The sequence below is a fragment of the Ochotona princeps genome, chromosome 22 (assembly GCF_030435755.1).
Source record: "Ochotona princeps isolate mOchPri1 chromosome 22, mOchPri1.hap1, whole genome shotgun sequence".
In the NCBI taxonomy this organism is placed as follows: domain Eukaryota; kingdom Metazoa; phylum Chordata; class Mammalia; order Lagomorpha; family Ochotonidae; genus Ochotona; species Ochotona princeps.
Window position 1 is genome coordinate 22,047,216 of NC_080853.1, and position 19,294 is coordinate 22,066,509.

A 19,294-nucleotide genomic window follows, 5' to 3' on the forward strand; every position below is an offset into this window, starting at 1 on the left:
AAGCCAATCCACGGACGGGTGAGGAGCAGCAGACCCGTGAGTTTGAAGAACCCTTGCCTTGCTCAGTGAGGACAGAGCTGGTTTAGAATGCAGCAGAGCAGTCTGTTTGTCAGTCTGCTAAGAGAAATCTCGGACGTGTCTGGGAGACTCGCTGGGCGGTCTCACCTGACCACCAGGAGAATGTATTTGGAAAGACTCAGCAGCTACAAAAAGCCATTTGACTAAAAAGGGGAAATCGTTGAGAGAGCTCATGGTTGCATTAATGAGGGTGGACGCTCTCCATCAGTCACAGCAGGGGGAGTGTCCCATGTCACTCTTTTCACAGTAGATATTTCTGTGAACTTTTTAAAAGATGCTCTATATGGGAATCAGAGTTCATCTTGTCTGTACTTCAGGGAACTTGCCGAGTTAGGACTGGGTTATTTCACTGAAAAGCAGAACTTCTGAGAATCCAGGGGTGCACGCCCCTCTTCCCTCCAGGGATTCAGACCCAGGCTTCAGGATGGACTGGCTGACCCCTGCCTGGACAGAGCAAAGGCCCAAGCTGATGGAGTCCAGAGCCAGACATTCCAGAAGTCGGGGCTCCTGGCACTCGTGGGAAGAAGCCCCAGAGGGCAGAGTGGGGTAGGGTGGGGTGCTTGTCTGTGGAGTTTGTTCTCAGCTTGGCTGGGGGCCCAGAACCAGATGCCAGCTGGTGAGAGGTGCCCACCCTCAGGGTCACAAGTGCTGGGTTACATCACAAAGTATGTGCTCCTGAAGGCGTGGACTCTGAAAGTTCAAACAAGACCAGCGGTCAGAACCCACAGAGCTCAGGCACGAACTGTAAGTGCTGGAACTTCAGGTGAAGCCAGGACTGGCATGGCTAATTCAGAGCCCAGCTTCACCAGTGTGGGGGTGGGCGCAGGGAGAAGGAAGGAGCCCAGCAGGTTGGGTAGGTTGGGAAGGTCACAGTAGGCTGGGACCAGGAAACTCCATGGGAGCAGGTGCAGCCAGAGCACAAAGAAGGGGAAGGCAGGCACGGGAAGGTGGCTATCTCTGCGGGAGGGAGGTGACCAGGGAAGCTGACCCTTTGGCTCTGCCTAGGATCCAGCTGAACCAACACAGAGAGCAGGCAGCCAGCGTGGTGAGCCCTCGGCATCCTGCAGCAGCAGCAGCGACATCCTCCTCTGCCAGCTCCCGCCTGAGACGGACCAGTGCCTCCTGACGGAAGGACCATGATCAGACCTGGGCAGCTCTCCCTGCTCCTCCTGGCCCTTTCGCTGGCTCTGGTGGCCAGTGCAGAGCACACTGGCAACGAGGTGAAGGTGTTGAGAATGTTAAAACCTGTCAACACCACGAATGCTAATGTGAGACAGAGTGTGTGGTTCGCCATGCAAGAGTACAACAGGGAGAGTGAGGACAAGCATATTTTCCTAGTGGCCAAGATTCTGCAAGCCCAGCTGCAGGTAAGTGGGTTGCTCAGCAGAGAACCAGAGCTGTGCATGGGTGAGGCCAGCCTGAGGAGGTGAGGAGGTGAGCAGGTGAGAAAAACACCCATGAACCTAAAAGCTTCAAGAGCACTCACTTCCACTCTGCACCTGCAGCAACAGTAGCGCAAGCAGCACTGTCTGTGAATGCTTGAGCCATCAAAGCACTTTGCACACACGCAGGACCTTCACAAAGCTCCTGGGAGATGGGGTGTATGGAATTTGAATGTGTGTTTGGTCACAAGATCAATTTGATTTTTTTTTTAAAAGATTTTATTGTTATTGGAAAACCGGATATACAGAGAGGAGGAGAGACAGAGAGGAAGATCTTCCGTCCGATGATTCACTCCCCAAGTGAGCCGCAACGGGCCGGTACGCGCCAATCCGATGCTGGGACCTGGAACCTCTTCCGGGTCTCCCACACAGGTGCAGGGTCCCAAAGCTTTGGGCCGTCCTCGACTGCTTTTCCCAGGCCACAAGCAGGGAGCTGGATGGGAAGTGGAGCTGCCGGGATTAGAACCAGCGCCCATATGGGATCCCGGGGCTTTCAAGGCGAGGACTTTAGCCGCTAGGCCACGCCACCGGGCCCTATCAATTTGATTTTAATTCCATTTATCCACAAGCTTTTCAAAGTGCTTTTCTTCTTCTTTTTTTTTTTATTTATTTATACACGCACACATATTTATTTGGAAGCAAAGTTATACAAGGTGCAGGGGAGGAGGAAGGTGGAGAGAGATTTCATCTGCTGGTTCGCTCCCCAAATGGCCACAATAGCCAGAACCGAGCCTACCTGAAGCCATGAGTCAGAAATTCCATTCAGGTCTTCCAAGTAAGTGGCAGGGAGCCTAAGCACTTGGGTTGCTTTCTCAGGCACCTTAGCAGGGAGCTGGATAGGAAGTGGAGCAGCAGGGATTTGAACTTGTGTTCATGTGGCACACACAGCTATAAATGGCATAATTCCCTGTGTCGTAACAGCAACCCTGGATGGTCACTTCTTGATGTTTCTTGGCCAATTTCTCTGCTCCATACAAACCACAGTGACCTCTGCTGGTACTTGAGAACATAGCTGGAATCCAATCCAACTTCATAGAGACTTGGAGACTCAAAGGGGAGTGGGCACAGTGTGACTGAGGGGCTGTGCCCCCCCGAGGATGAAGATGAGGTTTTGATGATCCCAATGTCCGCTCCCGCCTCTTCTCGCCCTGTTTCTCGGAGAATGCAGCAAGCCGTGAACTTTGGAGACAGAAATGGGTTTAGAAAGTTGGACTTCAAGGTGCTCCCAAATGGAAAGGAGCCTTTACCCCCTAGGTTATGGGACAGTGGTTGTAACCCTTCCCCATAAGTTATATCTGGATTGGGGAGGAGTGAGGAAGGCATGGAGGAACAGGGCAGGAGGGATTTTCACTCTTGGCAACGCTGTTGAAAACAAGATCTGGCAGTTTGGGATGGATCAGTGTTGAATTGCTTGATGACAGATCACAAACCGCTTGGAGTACGACATCGACGTGGAAATTGCCCGCAGCAACTGCCAAAAGCCCATCAGTGAGGATGAAAGCTGCGTGATTGCAGGGGACCCCAACCTGGAAAAGGTAAGCCCTGCACATGCTATCTGCTTCAGCCACGCGGCCTCGAGCACCGACTGGGGGATGATCCAGACCTCCCTGGGGGCGGGGCTGGAGGAGCGTGGGGGTACCCATGCCCTTTGTTGGAGTTCTGGTGGAATCACCCCTCTCCACTCTGGAGTTTGGGTGTAGGAAACCTTGCCAGCACCTGACCACTGAGTGTATGTCCTCTTGGATCCCGTTTCTCAAGAAGACATGCATTCATTTGTTCACTAATTCCTCCACACCACTCAGGAGCGTGCTGCTCAAGGGAGCTGCTTTGCACCGGATCTTTGGTGCTTTGGGTGCTGGAAATGAAGCAAAGACTTGACCAGAAGCTGCCCTTGCCCTCCTGGGCTCAACTAGAGCATCTCTGGGGGCAGGAGACCAACACTGAAGGGCAGACTCTTCCCTGGGGCTTTGGGCTTGAGTTTTATAATTCTTGGTCTTTTGGGGGAGGCCTTTGAGTGCGAGACTTGAGGCGAGCCCATGGTGTGCTGCAGGCTTCCCAGCAGGTGTACCTTGGGTGCCCCTTCCTGCAGGTGATTCTTCATGTTGGACAGGCATCAGGATCACCTGGAGACTTTCACAAATCCACAAAGCTGGGTCCCGAGTGATGCTATTGCTGGCCTTGGGACCACATTTTTTAAAAAAGATTTATTTGAAACCCAGATTTGCAGAGAGAGAGAGGGAGAATAAGACACACACACTTGCAGAGAAAGAGAGAGAGAGAGCTCTTCCATCTGCTGGTTCACTCTCCAGATGGTTGAAATGGCCAGGAATACACCAAGTTGAAGCCAGGAGCCAAGAGCCTCATCCAGGTCTCCCACGTGGGTGGCAGGGGCCCAAGCAATTGTGCCATCTGCGGCTGCTTTCCAAGGCTGCAAACAGGGAGCAGGATCAGAAGTGGAACATCTGGTCTTGGCATGATGATTCAAGGGCTAATTCCTTACCTTGTAAGTGCTAGGATCCCATAAGGGTTCTGGTTTGTATTCAAGCTGCTCTCCTTCCCGTCCAGCTCCCTGCTTGTGGCCTGGGAAAGCAGTCGAGGACGGCCTATAGCCTTGGGAACCTGCATCTGTGTGGGACATTTGAAACTCCTGGCTCCTGGCTCTGGATTGGCTCAGTTCTGGCTGTGGTGCCACTTGGGGAGTGAACTAGCAGATGGAAGATCTCTCTCTTTGTTTCTCTTTCTTTCTATAAATCTGCCTTTCCAATGATAATAACTAAAAAAACCCCCTTTTTAAGGCAGAGCATCTGGCACTCAAGCTGGCACTTACATGGGATGCTGGTGCCACAGGTGGTGGCTGCACCCACGTGTACTATGTTACGCATATGTTTGTAAAGGTTTATTTATATTTATTGGAAAGTCAGAATTGCAGAGAGAAGGAGACGGAAAGAACTTCTGTCTGCTGGTTCACCCCCCTCCCCAAATGGCAGGAATGGCTGGAGCTGAACTGACATGAAACCAGGAACTTCTTTCAGGTCTCCAACATGGGTGCAGGGCCCCAAGGCTTTGGACCATCCTCTATTGCTTTCTCAGGTCACAAGCAGAATGCTGGAAAGGAAGTGGAGCAGCCAGGAATGAACTGAGCTCAATGCATGCAAAATGAGGGTTTAACCACTAGGCTATCATGCTGGGCCTTAGGCATATGTTTTTAGGCATACATTTATATTGAAAAAAATGACATTCTAAGCTTTTGAAATTCAGCTAAAGAGTAATCAGACTGGACTCTTTTTCTTGTTCTTTAATTTTTAAAAAAGATTTTACTCATTTTTATTGGAAAGTTAGATTTACAGAGAGAAAGAAAAATAGAGAAAATGATCTTCCACCCACTAATAGTTCACTCTCCAAGTGGCCACAATGGCCGGAGCTGAACTGATTCGAACACAGGAGCCAGGAGGCAAGGACTTTAGCTACTAGGCTGTTTCACCGGACCTGTTTCATTTTCTGCCAAATGCTGATTTCTGAAATTTCTTCAATTCTCTTGAACCAGGACTTACTTTTCAAATTAATATGATTTGTTATCAAATATTTTCTCGGTGCCTATTAATGGTATTTAATATTTCTTTGCCCTGTCCCTGTGATCAGTTAAGAGATTCCCCTAATGCTGTGTCTTGGAGTGTGGTGAACTTGCCCTTGTTGGGGTGTGTGTATGGCAGGTGGTAACTGCCAGTGGTCAGTTTTCACGCACGTCAGCCATCTAGGATTTGATAGCAGGGACAAGCACACAGGTCCCCAGGACTGGAGCTTACTTAGAGAATCGTCACCTTCATCGCAACCCACATGAGTACAGAGGTGACATTGCTTGCTTCCCTTGGCCCTGCCAGTGTTGTTCCACCTGCTGTTTGCACACACACACACATGCACACATCAGCCTTGCTCTTCCCAGGTGCTCTGAGGACCCAAGGGACACACTTCCAAATGAGGCCACTCCAGGAGGGCACCTGTGGTTCTGATCACCGCTTTGCTCTGCACAGGCAGTGTAGCTGCGCAGGGTTGGGAAGCAGGCATGCGAAAGATCATGTCCGCACTTGTCATGGAGGATACAGTGGGTTTCAATGCACCGTTTTTTAAAATTAGGAATTCTGCTTCTGTATATCTGAAGCAGTTCCTTATTTGCAGCTTTGGAAGTAGATGAAAAATGAAGTTTATGTTGACTCTTACCCTGGAAGGCCACACCAGTTAACACCAACCTGCTATGTCTCCCTGTGGTTTGTGTGAACAGAAGTCCCTCCAGACTGATGGCCATAAGGGCTGTAGGCTTCGGCTCTGAAGGCTTCTGGAAGCTCTTCTTGGTGGCTGGTGACGCATCTTCCAGAATATTCTTCATACAAGATCTAGCCTTAGGGAATTTTTTTTCCTTGTCCTTTCCCCCCAGCCCCAAACAGGGATCCATCGCTGATTTTCATTTCATCTCTTTCAGAAATTAGTATGCAACTTCTGGGTAGGAGCACTTCCCTGGAATGGTGAGTTCACCTTGTTGAAGAAACACTGCAGGGATGAGTGACAAACGGTGCTGGGAGCATCCCTCCATCCATGCCGGCCACTCCTGCAGTGAAAAAGGAGCAATAACAGGCACAAAGCTGCCACCCACACACTTTTCAGCAGCCTGCTTCTTGTTTCTAAGTTTTAGTTCTTCATTCCTAGAATCACGGGGCTTGCTCAGCACTGGCAAGCTTGCTGATCCACCCTCGGGGGCAACTGTTCAAAAGGTTCTTCTAGATGCTTCTTTGGGTCTGTGGCTCCCTCCTGAGATTTCCAAGTGGGGAGACAGATAAGTTCCTGTGACAGAGCCAGTTGCCCTCCCCTGTGTTCTGCCTGTGAACTGAAATATTTGTGTTTCTTCTTACGTGATAGTCACAAACAGAGAAGGGTGAGAGCCTGAACGATGAACTGCATTGTGTACCTGTGTCTGGGTGTGCGCATGTATAGGTGTGTGTGTGTGCTTGCATGTGTAGGTGCATATGAGTCTGGATGTATGCATGTGTGTGTAGGTATGCACATGAATGTATCTCTTTATAAGTGTCGGCATGTTATATGCATGTGTGTACCTGTGTCTGAACACATTAATGCAAGAAGAACCTCTGCATGAGACCATCTCGGTCACAAAGGCTTCCTGCTCTGGTTTGCCAGGGAAAGGGACTCTGACCTCACACTATGTTCTGTGTGCTGGATTCTGTGACATCCCGAGGGTGGATCAGCAAGCATTCCATCAGGAAGGGCTGGGAAAGGAAGGACTCACAGGGGGCATGCTTGAACCACGGGTGCCTGGGCAGGTGACTACCCAGGATACCTACCACCCAGACCTGGCCAGGCTTGAAAGGGTGAAAAATTGATTCCTAGAAAAAATGAGTTCTGTAAACAGGAATTAGTCACACACTGAAGAGACAACCAGACAGGGAGGAGGAGGAAGATAAAAGGCCAGGTGTCCAGCTGCTCAACCAGGGGAGAAGCAGCCCACAACCCAGGAGCCTCCCCAGGTGTGGGCGGCCCTTCCTTCCTCCTTTCCTTTCTTCTGCTGTCTGCCTTAGGGAGGCGTAGGCTGTGTCTCACCCCCTATTTTGTCTCACTACCGGACTTCAATCCCTGCCACTAATACCTCCAAAAGGCTTACACCTACCACGTTTTCTATTCCTGCATTCCTCTCCACTCTGGTGTGGGAGCCAAGTGCAGGTGCATGGGTCAGTCCAGGCACGGAGTCTTTGCTCCCTTGCCCCCTCTTGTCTCGGCTCCATCATGTCCCCCTCCCCACGGATAAATAAACAGACCTGAAGAAGACTGTGACTTGGCTGTTGTGTCCGTACCTTTTTTGGAGTTTTTCCTAGTGACAAAGTGTATATGCACTGCAAGGTACACATGCAGTGACTGTGATACGGCTGACAACTACAACAGACACACACATGACACCTGTCACTCAGAACAGGGGTGGGGGCAAGCCAGTTGTGGAACGTTATTCACAGGTGGAAAAGGTCCTCTTCAAGCGACCAGGATGGGGAATGGAAGGGAGAGGGGTAGAAAACAAACCAATGAGCAAACCAGTAGGACAGTTTCACTAAATACATATATACACATATATTTATAACATATATTTATATATATATATATTATTTATTTGAAAGAGTTACGGAGAAAGAGCAAGGCACAGAGGTCTTGCATCCTGGCTTACTCCCCTAAGTGCTGCTGGCAATGCAGACTGGGCAGCTACTTAGAAAAGCACCTGGGAATTCTGCAAAATGTTAAACACTGAGTTATCACATGAGACAACAATGCCACTCCAGATAGGAACCTTAGAGAAACAAAAAAAATCACATGTTCACGCAAAGGCTGGCATGGGACCATTGAAGTAGCGTTACTCATTAGAAACCATGAATGAATGAACCCAATGCCATCTGTCTGTCCAAGGCAGTGTTACCTGGCTACTGAGAGAATGAAATTTGCCCTGCAGGGTAGGTGAAGCTTGAAAACATACTGAGAGAGGCCATGTGTGGAAGATGACACAAAGCCAACCGTGTTGGGAGACCTGGACTGAGTTTTCAGCTTCTCTCAGCCCTGCCTAGCTCTGGTTATTCGCAGGCATGTAGCAAGTGAACCAGAGGATGAGAGATCTCTCCCCATTTGTCTGAATCTTTCTCTTTCTGCCTTTTAAATGAATGAAATAAGAAAAATGGAAATGTTTAGAAATCGATGTGGTTTGGGCCCTGCACGATGGATTAGTGGCTAAATCTTCACCTTGTACCGGGATCCTTGTGGGCAGGCCAGCTCATGTCCTACTGCTCCACTTCCCATCCAGCTCCCTGCTTGTGACCTGGGAAAGCAGTGGAGGATGACCCAAAGTCTTAGGACCCTGTGCCCACATGGCAGACCCACAGGAAGCTCCTGGCTTCACATTGGCTCAGCTCTGTCCACTGCTGCCCCTTAGGGAGTGAACCAGGGGATGGAAGACCCTGTCTCTCCTTCTCTCCTTCTCTCTATAAATATATCTTTTTTTAAAAATTGGTGTGGTTTGGACCTGAAACCTTGAATATATGAAAAGCATGAAATAGTACGTGAAGTGAGTCGGCATTCTGTAATCTCTCGTCCAGTCCTTGGTGGTCCCTTGGAAGAGCCCATCAATGAAATCCACCTGCTGGGCTGTTCCTGAGGGTTCCATGATGCCTACAGTTATGAGTACAAGAAAAGACTTCTGCGGCCACAAGAGCCATGGTTACTGAGGGCAACACAGCTGATGGGGAAGTTTCCCCAGGAGCCCATGCAGCTGCTTCCTCTGCCCTAATTCACTGGAGAGAAGGCCCACACCTCTGCCAGGGTTTGCTGACAGCCCCAGGGGAGGCACTGGCTGCTTGAGCTTGCTGGTCCCCTTACACAATACAGCCTCCAGCCAACTTTACCTTCTCCCTGTTTCATTCACTCAGACCCCCTTCCCTACCTGCCTCTCCTCCCCAGAATGTGACCTGGCTCATAGAGCCTGTGAAGGCTGTGGCAGTCTCTCTCCTCTCTTCTCTGCGGCAGAACTTCCTTTCAATATAAGACAGTGATGGGGTGGGTGGGCTGTGATGTCACAGGGGCAGAGAGGCCAGTGGCTTTTAAAGCAGTGATGTGACCATGAGGGCCAAGGGTCAGTTCTGTTTGGCCATGCGGTCTTCTCCAAGGGAGACAGGTCAACTGGGCAAAGGATCTCTTACTTTTGGATTTTATGGATTTTAGAAAGCTTTTTTCCCCCATAACTGGAAAGTTAGCCCTTTGCCAAATATGTTCAAACAACCTTACACCATGTTCTTTCTTCCTCTTGTGACTTTGTGGGTCATGTATGTGTTCCACAATAAGTAAGGTTGGATCAATCATTCCTTCCCATTGTCCTCTGTGTTTTGTATCTTCTTAGAGAGCAGGTGGCCGGGCTGTTAGGATGCTCATATCCCATTCCAGAGTGCCTGGGTTTGCATCCTGACTGTCCTCCTGATTCTAGCTTCTTGCTCATGGGCACCCAAGAGGCAGCAGTGGCGCCTCACGTATGTGGGTTCCTGCTACTCTTATGGGAGCCCTGTGCTGACTTCTTGGTTCCTGGCTTTGGTCTGGCCCAGTCTGGACTTGATGGAGGCATCTGGGGAGTGAACAAGTGCATGGGAGCCTTCTGTCTCTCTTTCAAATAAATAAAAATTAAGTAAAAATTAGAGTTTAAACATGCAATTTGCTTCAAATACTCTCACTTCAACCCTGTGGATTCTTGGTTTGGTTTTCTATGTGGAATTTTAACTCAGGTCCCAAGTGTTTTGTGCCAATCAGGTATTTGAATCTTTGAAACCAAAATGTTAAAAGCTATGCTTCTGGTTTCTTGGGAGGCCCCTCCCTCTTGCCATGGCAGGTGCTAAAGGCTCAGAGGAACCTGGCTTGGGTAACCAGGTGGGTGTCGGGACCTAGATTCGCAAACCAGAGAACAGAGTCCAACAAGGACAGGTGAACAGCATGAAAGGGGTTCTTGAGACACATTGAAAGAAGGCAGCAGGTGTGGTTGCTAGGATACTTCGGGCCAAGCTGGCTCTTGGATTCACCAATTTGTTCATTTTTTCACCTTGCAGAGAGAGGGACATTATGCCAGCATGGTCGCTGCCTGCCCACACAGTCCACCTGACACTTCTGGTGGCAGCCCCCTGTCTAGATTCTGGCCCAGGTACCACACCCATGGGTCTTCCCTTCTGGGGCCTCTCAGTCCCAGGGTCAATGAGCCTGTCTGTTGGGTGCCTTGTCCTGCCACTAAGACTGGGGAGTGGGTGGGGGGAGTCACAGAAAGGGATACTTTTGGAAATGATCCAGAGATGATTCAAATTCCAGCTTGGTTGAAGCCCAGAAATGTAGAAGCCAGCAGACATAGAACTAGGCCTGAGGGTCTCTACAGAAGCCCAGGGTCTTGCCTGTCACTCAGACAGGCCCTCACTGAGCAGCATCAGAGGTGCTGTGCTGATCTCACAAAGTGACTGTGATCACCTGGGAACAAGTGCCTCTCAGCAGACCGGCTCTTGGGGACTCCTGACCTGGTGCTTCAACTGGCCATACCAAGAGACAGGTCAGCCAGGCAGGTGGCTGCTCAAGTCCTCCTGGAGAAGGAGAGCCCACCTGGGAGCCAGTAGTCAGGGGTGTGACTGGGACCTTCGCACCAAGGTGGGTCCGCAGTTGACTGTGGAGTGTGTGCCAGGGGGCAGGGGTGGGCAAGGTGCAGGAGTCCAGGAACCAGGTGTGTTTGTTAGCAGAATGATTGCATCCGGGCAACCTGAAGATGGGTTTGTTGAGCTCTTGGCTTTGGAGGTTGGACCAGGTCTGAGATGGAGCAGCCCCTGTGGCTGTGATAGAAGGTGGCTGGGGATGTTGTGACAGGAGTGTGTGGGGGAAGGGGTCATAGGGAGAGACACAAAGCCTGAGAGCTGATGGGAAGGATCAGCCAATCTTGCCCCTTTGTAACAACGCACTTGGGTGAACTGATTGTGGTCCCCTGAGAACTGCATTAGTCACTGACCTAATGAGCTTCCACCAGCCCCACCTCTGAGGGTTCCATCACCTCCCAGCACAGCCTCACTGTGGGGACCAAGGTTAGAACCTATCAACCATATATCCAAGCCATGTTCCTCATGGAACAGCTGAGTCAGCTGCTTCAATGGCACCTTCAGCAACTAAGTGCAATGTGTGGAGCGAGAGGCAAAGCCACAGTATGGAGCAGATTCCTGCTCACTTCCTGACCTCCCCACTGCCCCCTCCCCACGCTTCTGGGCTGCAACTCATTCCTCTAGGCTGCGTCAGCTTCCTGCTGGTTAGGCAGAGCACTGCTGCCCAACAGATGTCACTGCACATGCATTTACAGGACAGACGTGGGCAAATCTGTCACCCTGATGTCTGTGCTTGGTGGGGGAGAAGCTGACATGGGGCTGCCTGGGTTTCTGTTTGCATTCAGCACCCGGTGGCTCATAGGAGCCGCTTGGTTTTGTTGTCATGTTGCACGTTCAGCTTAGATAGGCTCCGCTTCCCCACTTCTCTTTCTCTGTGACTCCTACCTTTGCTTCTCCAGCTGACTCACTCTGCACTGGGCATCTCTTTCCTCCCTGGCTTGTTGCTTCATTCCTCCTCTTAGCAGATGTGGGGATCCTCAAAGCACCTGCCCATTCCAAGCTGTTGACACAAGGTAAGTTAAAAGGCAGGGGTAGGGCAGACAGTGAGTTTAGCCATTCTTTTTTTTTTTTTTAATAAAGATTTATTTTTTATTTTTATTACAAAGTCAGATATACTGAGAGGAGGAGAGACAGAGAGGAAGTGGAGCTGCCAGGATCAGAACCAGCGGCTATATGGGATCAAGGCGAGGACCTTAGCCACTAGGCCACGCTGCCAAGCCCTTAGCCATTCTTTTATCAAGAATCTGTGGGCATTTACATGGTTTCTTTCCAAAACAGAGTGACAGAACAAGAGGAAGAGTTCTTAAACCTGCCGATTTACTCCCAGATGGCCACAACAACCAATAGTGGGCCAGGCAAAAGCTTAGAGCCTGGAAATCTGTCTGAGACTCCCATGTGGGTGGCAGGAGCTTAAACACTTGTGCCATCTTTAGCTGCTTTCCCAAGTGCACTAGCAGGGAGTTGGATCAGATGCGGAGCAGCTGAGATTCAAACTGGCATCCTCTCGAGCAGCAGTGTAACCAGCTTGAGCCACAACATTGGACCCTGCTTGGCCTCTTTAGCAGTCTTTAATCTCCTCCTTCCCAAAGGGATTTCTTATTCTGTGGGTCCCTATGGGGGATGTGCGATTACATAAGAAGCATGCAGGCACTGACAACACCCACCAGCATCAGTGCCCGGGGCCTAAAGCTGCTATTTCAGAACTGATTAGGCAGGGAGAGAAGGCAGGGCAGTTTTGAGATCTGCACAGAGGTACTGGCGAGGAACCTCACTTCTGCCATGGGTCCTGGTGCTGTGCTTGGACCTGGCACAGGGGCAGTCACCTTTGCTGGACACAGAGGGACCTTGGAGATGAGGTGATGGAGTAACTCAGCAGGAAGGAAGAGCACACATGTGTGGGTGTGGTGTGCATGTGTGGAGCTGCGGCTCCTTCTAAAAAGCAGACAGCCACCATGGATATATGGCTGTACTCCAGCTGCAGGTTTTTCATCTGTGACAATGGCAGGACCCCCGAGGTGGGCTTGTTCCAGGGTCCTCTGTGAAGTTCTGACTCTGCAAGGTGCTCAAGTCCCTGACATGGTAGTGCACTGTTTGCCTGCCTCCTGCAGACTTAAGGCAGAGGAAGTGCTACGTGAGTGGTTGTTACTTGTATAATGAGTATGGTAATCTGTACACGTTCAGGCTGTTTCTGAACATTGTTGCCCCTCAGTCCATGTGAATCCAGATGTGTGCAGCTGCTTGATATGCAGGGATGATCACATCACTTTTCGCACCAGGCGTGTGGGGTTTCCATGCCAGCTCTCTTCAATTCTTTGCAGACACAAGCTGGCTGCTCTGTAATCCCATTAAATTCTGACACCAGCTGCCAAGTTGGCCTCAGACCCCAGTGAACAAAAGCTTGGTCCCCTGAGGAGTTCCCCAGGAATCACTTCATTAGTATACATCCAGGGGTGGTTGGCAGGGGTTGGGCAACTCCCAAAGCACTGCTTCCACCCCATCTCTCCCCTCAGGATGTTCTAAGGGCTTGTGTATTCTGTGCCAGAAATGGGGAATACAAACTAAAAATGGATCCGTGTATGATGTTACAGCTGTTCTGTTTGTATCATGCAGTACATGAGCATGAAAAAGATCAAGTGTCAGGAAAAAACATGTGTTTCTCATTACATAGCAGTATCACTGAAGTGTTCAGGGAATTGCTTCCTTTTAACCTGCAGCTGTGTGGAGAGGGGCTGGGTGCCAAGATCTGCGGGGACAAGTGGCAGGTGCCCAGCCTACAGCCATCAGCCCCAGCCCTGGAAGGACACCCGGAACCCAGCCTGTGTCCCCTTCGGCCACACTAGGAATGGCCAAACACCACCAGGCCCTGCTGCTCCTGGTGGCAACTGTGGTGGCCCTTGTGTGCACAAGGGTGCAAGCCTGGGGCTCCGTGAAAGTGGTGAGAGAATTTCAAGACATCTCCTCAAGCTATGTGTACGTGCAGCAGGCCCTCTGGTTCGCCATGCAGGAGTACAACAAGGCCAGCAACGATAAGTACTTCTTCAAGGTGATGGAGACTCTCAAGACTCAGGAGCAGGTTCGTGGAGGCTTTGCCCCTCACTCTTTCACTGTCCTCTCACTCCCATCCCAAGCCCTGGGCTGAAGTCAGGATGGGACCCATTGTCTACAGGCTGGCCATTGAAATAAAAAGTGAACAGAAGCTTAGAACTGCTGTCAATCAAACCATAGGAACTGTTTTCAAACTAAAAACAAAGGTTTTGTTTGTTAGTTTTTTGTCATTTGCGGTACACAGGGGCAGAATTCAAAGACTGAAACTTGAGGTTGGGTCTGGGCAATGACTCAATTGGCTAAAGTCCTTGCTATGCAGCTCCAGGATCCCATGTGGGTGCCAGTTCACTTCCCTGCTGCTCCACTCCCCATCCAACTCTCTGTTTGTGACCTGGGAAGTCAGTGGAGGGTGGCCCAAAGCCTTGAGACCCTGCCCTTGTGTGAGAGACCTGGAAGAAGCTCCTGGCTTCAGATCAGCTCAGATCCAGTGGTTATGGCTATTTGGGGAGTGAGCCAGTAGTTGAAGATCTCTCTGTAAATCTACCTTTCCAATAAAAACAAATAAATCTTAAAAAAAAAAACCTTAGGGCTTCTATAGCATCTTTAATTTTTTAAATTAATGCAAAGAGAACAGATTTTATTTATTTAATGTATACAATTTCAATCTCATAAGGACATTTTCCCTCACCTGCTCTCTCTCCTCCTTCCTGTTTTCTTTTTTTCTTTTAACTTATTTTAAATTTTTATTTGAAAGGAAGAGTTACAGAGGGGAGAGGAGAAATAGAGATAGATAGATAGATAGATTGATCGATCAATCGATTGATCTTTCAACCACAGGTTTACTCCCCAAATGGCTGTAATGATACCTGTAAGCTGAGCTGGTCCAAAGCTAGGAGCTTCACAGAAGTCTCCCATGAGGGTGAAGTGGTCCAGGAACTTGAACCGTCCTGCTCTGCTTTTCCAGGTCATAAACAGGGAGCTGGATTGGAAGTGGACTTGAATCGTTGTCCATAAGAGATGGTAGTGTTGCAGATGGAGGAATAGCCTACTATACCATGGCACTGACCCCTTTCCTTTTAATTTTTATAATAACATCATTTTCCATTTACTTCATAGTTGCAAGCTACATTAATTTTATCTTAGGGGTTTCAGAGAGAAAGTTATATTTTATCCTCTGGCATTCTGACATGGCATTGAGATATAAGTCCATTAAAATAACTTCAAATAGGCAGCAGCCAAATGGAAACCATCAAGGAGCCATGATGGCGCCTGGAACGGGCTAGTTTAGGGTTGTCTGAGTACCATCTGCGTGAGCCATGACAGGAGTGGGTTATGTCACTGGGGAACCGAGCCCAGTGAATGCTAGCAGAGGAACCAGGATAGACAGATATTCCCCACTGCAGGGGAAAATGCCAGCTCCTGGGTCATGCAAGTGGCAGCCCTAGAAAGTTGACCCTTGTAGCCTCCACAGGAATCCCTGATGAGGTTATGTCACATCCACTTGATTGCTAAAAGAGAATGTTACATATAGTAGTGACAGTCACAACCAAGCCCTAATTACAATGAGTGGCAAGGCAACCGACACTCCTTACCGGAGCCTGCCCCGAACAGCACATTAACAGAGTTGTTTTTTTTAAGTAGGGGCAGTTGACAATGGCTTGCATAGTGTAGCAGGCGAGGAGGAGCAGTGCATTCCCGGCCTATCTCAGCTGGCCAGCCTATGCCTGCCTCCCGTCCGGTCTGGCAGTTCAGATAACCAGACTCAGACCTTGATGAAATCTGTGAGATACCGAACCTTGATTCCTGGGACCTGGGAACCATCCGTGCTGAAGGTCACGTAGATGGTTCAGCCTGCGAGCTCACACAGTCTCCCAAGGTTTCTTAGGCAAACAAATGAAGCAGAAGCTACAAAAGTGAGAAGTATTGCCATTAGTAATGAGCCATGTTGACTGCATTTTGATTTCAGTTCTAGAGGTGCCAGACAGCTCACTCTCCGGGTGGCTTCCCAGGAACCCGTGGTTGTGATGTGCAGAGAGGCCCACAGCCACACCTGTGTTGAGTCAGTGTTTTTTTTTTGTTTTTTTTTTTTTTTTAGAGAGACAGAGAGAGAGGGGGTGGAGAGGATATCTTTCATCTGCTGGGTCACTCCTCAAATGGCTGCAAGGCTGGAGCTGAGCTGATCGGAAGGCGGGAGCTTCTGCTGGGTCTCTAGCTTGAGAGGCAGGCATCTGAAACAAAGATCCCCCTTGAGGCACAAAACATTCAATTAATTAAAGCCACAGGCGGCTGGAAGAGAGCTGTGCCCGCATTTAGGGAGCAGTGTGCCTGAGGCAGGAGGGGCGGGGCCCTCCGAGTTCCCCTTCAGCGCTGTCAATTATCTAGAAGGGTGCGGTTGGAGGTAGAAGGGCAGGCCTGCTGAGCCTCGGGAGAAGTTTCCGCTGTGTTCTCGCTGTCAATGAATCCAGAAAGCCTGCAGGCTGCTACGCGGTGCTAGCGATCAAACGACTGCACCCCATTAGAGCATGCTTTGCAAGGCGGCAGCCCATCGGACAGGACAGGCCGAGGGTTCCCAAAACCGCTGCTGAACGGAAGACTCGGGAGAGAACGAGTACCTTCTAAGCAAGTGGCAGTTCTGTTCTCTGCATATCTGTGGTTTAACTCGGAAGATTCAACAAGCTCTGCTATTGCTTTCCCAGCTCCAGTAGGCAAACCAGTTAGTAGCTGCGTAGCTCTGGGACATTTTTTCTGGAATCATTTCCTTTAACTTGGGGAAGACTACCCTTTAAACTGAAGGACTACAACAGAATTAAAACACACCAAGGTCTAAATACCACACCAGATTGTCCCAATCGGCTGGCAAGCAAATTACATACGTGGTGCACACAGACACTCTTGTTCCCAAGTTCCACAACAGCCCCAGATTAATCGGTGACATTAGTGTTTTAGGATGTCTAATGGTAAAACTGATCACCAACAGGTCACAGATAGTTTGGACTACCTTCTTGAAGTTAAGATTGCCCGAACGATGTGCAAGAAAATTTCAGGAGAAAACGAAAACTGCTTGTTCCAACAGGATCCCCAAATGCAAAAGGTATATAGCACGAGCTAAACTAATTTTTTAAAGAATTAAATAAATAAATAAATTAGAAGTGCAAATTATACAAATATTATGCAATAACATAAATGAATAAAAAGAATAAAAAAGAAAGAAAGTACATTATAGAGTGGGATCAAGAGAGAGATTTTGTGCACCAGGTAGAGAAAACTGCCAAGGCCCAATCCTGCTTTAACTTCCTACTTTCCTCCTTAAGCCATGTTCTTTCTGCCGACGTGCTTGGGACTGTGGATAATATTTCCCACTGCACTTCTGTCTGGGCTATGAACTGCTCTGTCGGTCTCTATGGTGCGGGCAGGGATGAGTAAGTTCCAGATGGGTGTTCTACTCACAGAGCCCAGACTTCACCCGGGATGACTGAAAAAGCTTTCCAGGAGTAGGGGGCATTTGGAGGGTGACCAGTTGTCTCTGGTTTTCCCCCAATGACTGAGCAGACTGTTAGAATGTGAGCCTTTCCATGCTAAAGATGGAGAAGGAGGGCCCAGCGCGGTGGCCTAGGGGCAAAAGTCCTTGCCTTGAACATGCCAGGATCCCATATGGGTGCCAGTTCTAATCCCAGCAGTCCCACTTCCCATCCAGCTCCCTGTTTGTGGCCTGGGTAAGCAGTGGAGGACAGGCCAAAGCCTTGGGACCCTGCACCCGCTCCTGGCTTCGACCGGTGTGGCTCTGACCAGTGCGGCTGCTTGGGGAGTGAATCAACAGACAGAAGATCTTCCTCTCTGTCTCTTATCCTCTCTGTATATCTGCCTTTCCAATAATAATAATAAAAAAATCTTAAAAAAATGTGTATTGTACAGGTTATCTATACTTACAAGACATTCTAGGGGAGGCTTATTGAAAAGTACTTGTGGGGCCCGGTGGCGTGGCCTAGCGGCTAAAGTCCTCGCCTTGAAAGCCCCGGGATCCCATATGGGCGCCGGTTCTAATCCTGGCAGCTCCACTTCCCATCCAGCTCCCTGCTTGTGGCCTGGGAAAGCAGTCGAGGACGGCCCAATGCATTGGGACCCTGTACCCGCGTGGGAGACCCGGAAGAGGTTCCTGGTCCTGGCATCGGATCGGGGCGTACTGGCCTGTTGCGGCTCACTTGGGGAGTGAAACATCAGATGGAAGATCTTCCTCTCTGTCTCTCCTCCTCTCTGTATATCTGGCTTTCCAATAATAATAAAATCTTTAGAAAAAAAAAAGAAAGAGCGACAGAGAAGAAGAGGGAGAGAGAGATTTTCCATCCCCTGGATCATTACCTAAGTGGCCATTATAGCCTGTGTTGGGCCATGCTGAAGCCAGGAGCCAGGAATTCCACCTGGGTCCCCCATGTCATTGGCTGAGGCCCACATACCTCCCAAAAGCCCATGCATGCTATCTCTTCCCAGCATACTGTGGTGACCCTCCCGGGGTGCCCCAACAGAGGCCTGGACTGTGTTTCAGTGGCTTTTCAGGCTTCCTGGTGCCTGGCCTGCTTTCTCTGCCTGGCTCTACACCTGTTGTCTCATGCAACTTCACCTGAGCTTCCCTGGCCCTCGTTTCTCCTGCTGATGCCATGGGGGGATCCCTGCATCTCCTGTGTGATTTGTGGATGGAGACAGGTGTGTGGAGAGACAGATGTGTGCAGTCCCAGCTGTGAGCCTGAAACACTGCTCATGGTTGCAGGACTTGAGGGCCAGATCTGTGTGTCTTTCCCACGTTCCCTTGGACCACTTCCTTCTCCATCTGTGGCCACATTCCTCTGCTACCCTCTGAGGTGTGCAAAGAACCCTGCATTATTCTTGTGTTGCCTTCTCTGGGAGGCATCTGGCTGAGCCTGCCATGCTACCCAACCTTTCCCTCAGGGCTGCAGGGAAGCCAGGGGGCAAGTTTTTGGTTCCCTGCCTGTCTGCACACAAGCTGATGATTCTTTCTGTGTCTTCTAGATGCTTTTTTGCACCTTTATTGTGAGCTCCAAACCGTGGAAATTCGAACTCAATGTGGTGAAGCAAAAGTGCCGAGACATCTAACTGTCTCCCTGCGTGTTCCGCCACACTCACTCCCACTACAGAGAAGTGATGGCCCATGAAAGACCTTGGAACAACTTCACTCAGCATGTTCTGCAGGCCTAATGTGTGGCCTTTGCACGGGACGGGCAGACTCACTCTGTGCAGAAAAAGGTGTCACATCTTTAAGGAGGAACAACTTGCTGCTGCCAATAAATGAAATTGCTTATACACCTTACCCAACTCAGGGATGCATTGCTTTCCTCTGACACCCCTTTTCTGGAACATGCGATCTCAGGACCTCCGCGTGGTGGGTGCTTTCGATAGAGCCTCTGATGGGGAGAGGGGTGGGGGTGGAGGAGAGTCTGGCTGCCCTTCCTGGGTTTCCACAGAAAACTGGCTTCCCAGCACTCCTGGGGACATGCGGCCCAGAAAGCGGAGATG

General features: G+C 49.9%; 2 protein-coding genes across 4 annotated transcripts; both read left to right on the top strand.

Moving 5' to 3' along the window:
* Positions 1-1,194: 1,194 nt before the first annotated feature.
* LOC101517650 (cystatin-8) lies at positions 1,195-6,173 on the top strand. The gene is made up of 3 exons (XM_004585982.3): positions 1,195-1,445; positions 2,942-3,055; positions 5,995-6,173. The coding sequence occupies exons 1-3, from the start codon at positions 1,215-1,217 to the stop codon at positions 6,076-6,078; spliced, it is 429 nt and encodes a 142-aa protein (XP_004586039.1). The 5' UTR covers positions 1,195-1,214; the 3' UTR covers positions 6,079-6,173.
* Positions 6,174-10,567: 4,394 nt separating this feature from the next.
* LOC101517401 (cystatin-13-like) lies at positions 10,568-19,093 on the top strand. 3 transcript variants are annotated; one of them, XM_058679599.1, is made up of 4 exons: positions 10,568-10,801; positions 13,438-13,796; positions 16,746-16,859; positions 18,791-19,093. In XM_058679599.1, exons 2-4 carry the CDS (start codon positions 13,566-13,568, stop codon positions 18,872-18,874), a joined length of 429 nt encoding a protein of 142 aa, XP_058535582.1. In that variant the 5' UTR covers positions 10,568-10,801; positions 13,438-13,565; the 3' UTR covers positions 18,875-19,093. The 3 variants fall into 3 exon arrangements, with proteins under 3 accessions (XP_058535582.1, XP_058535583.1, XP_058535581.1); XM_058679600.1 differs by having other exon boundaries at positions 10,568-10,797; XM_058679598.1 differs by lacking the exon at positions 10,568-10,801 and adding an exon at positions 11,698-11,740.
* Positions 19,094-19,294: the final 201 nt, after the last annotated feature.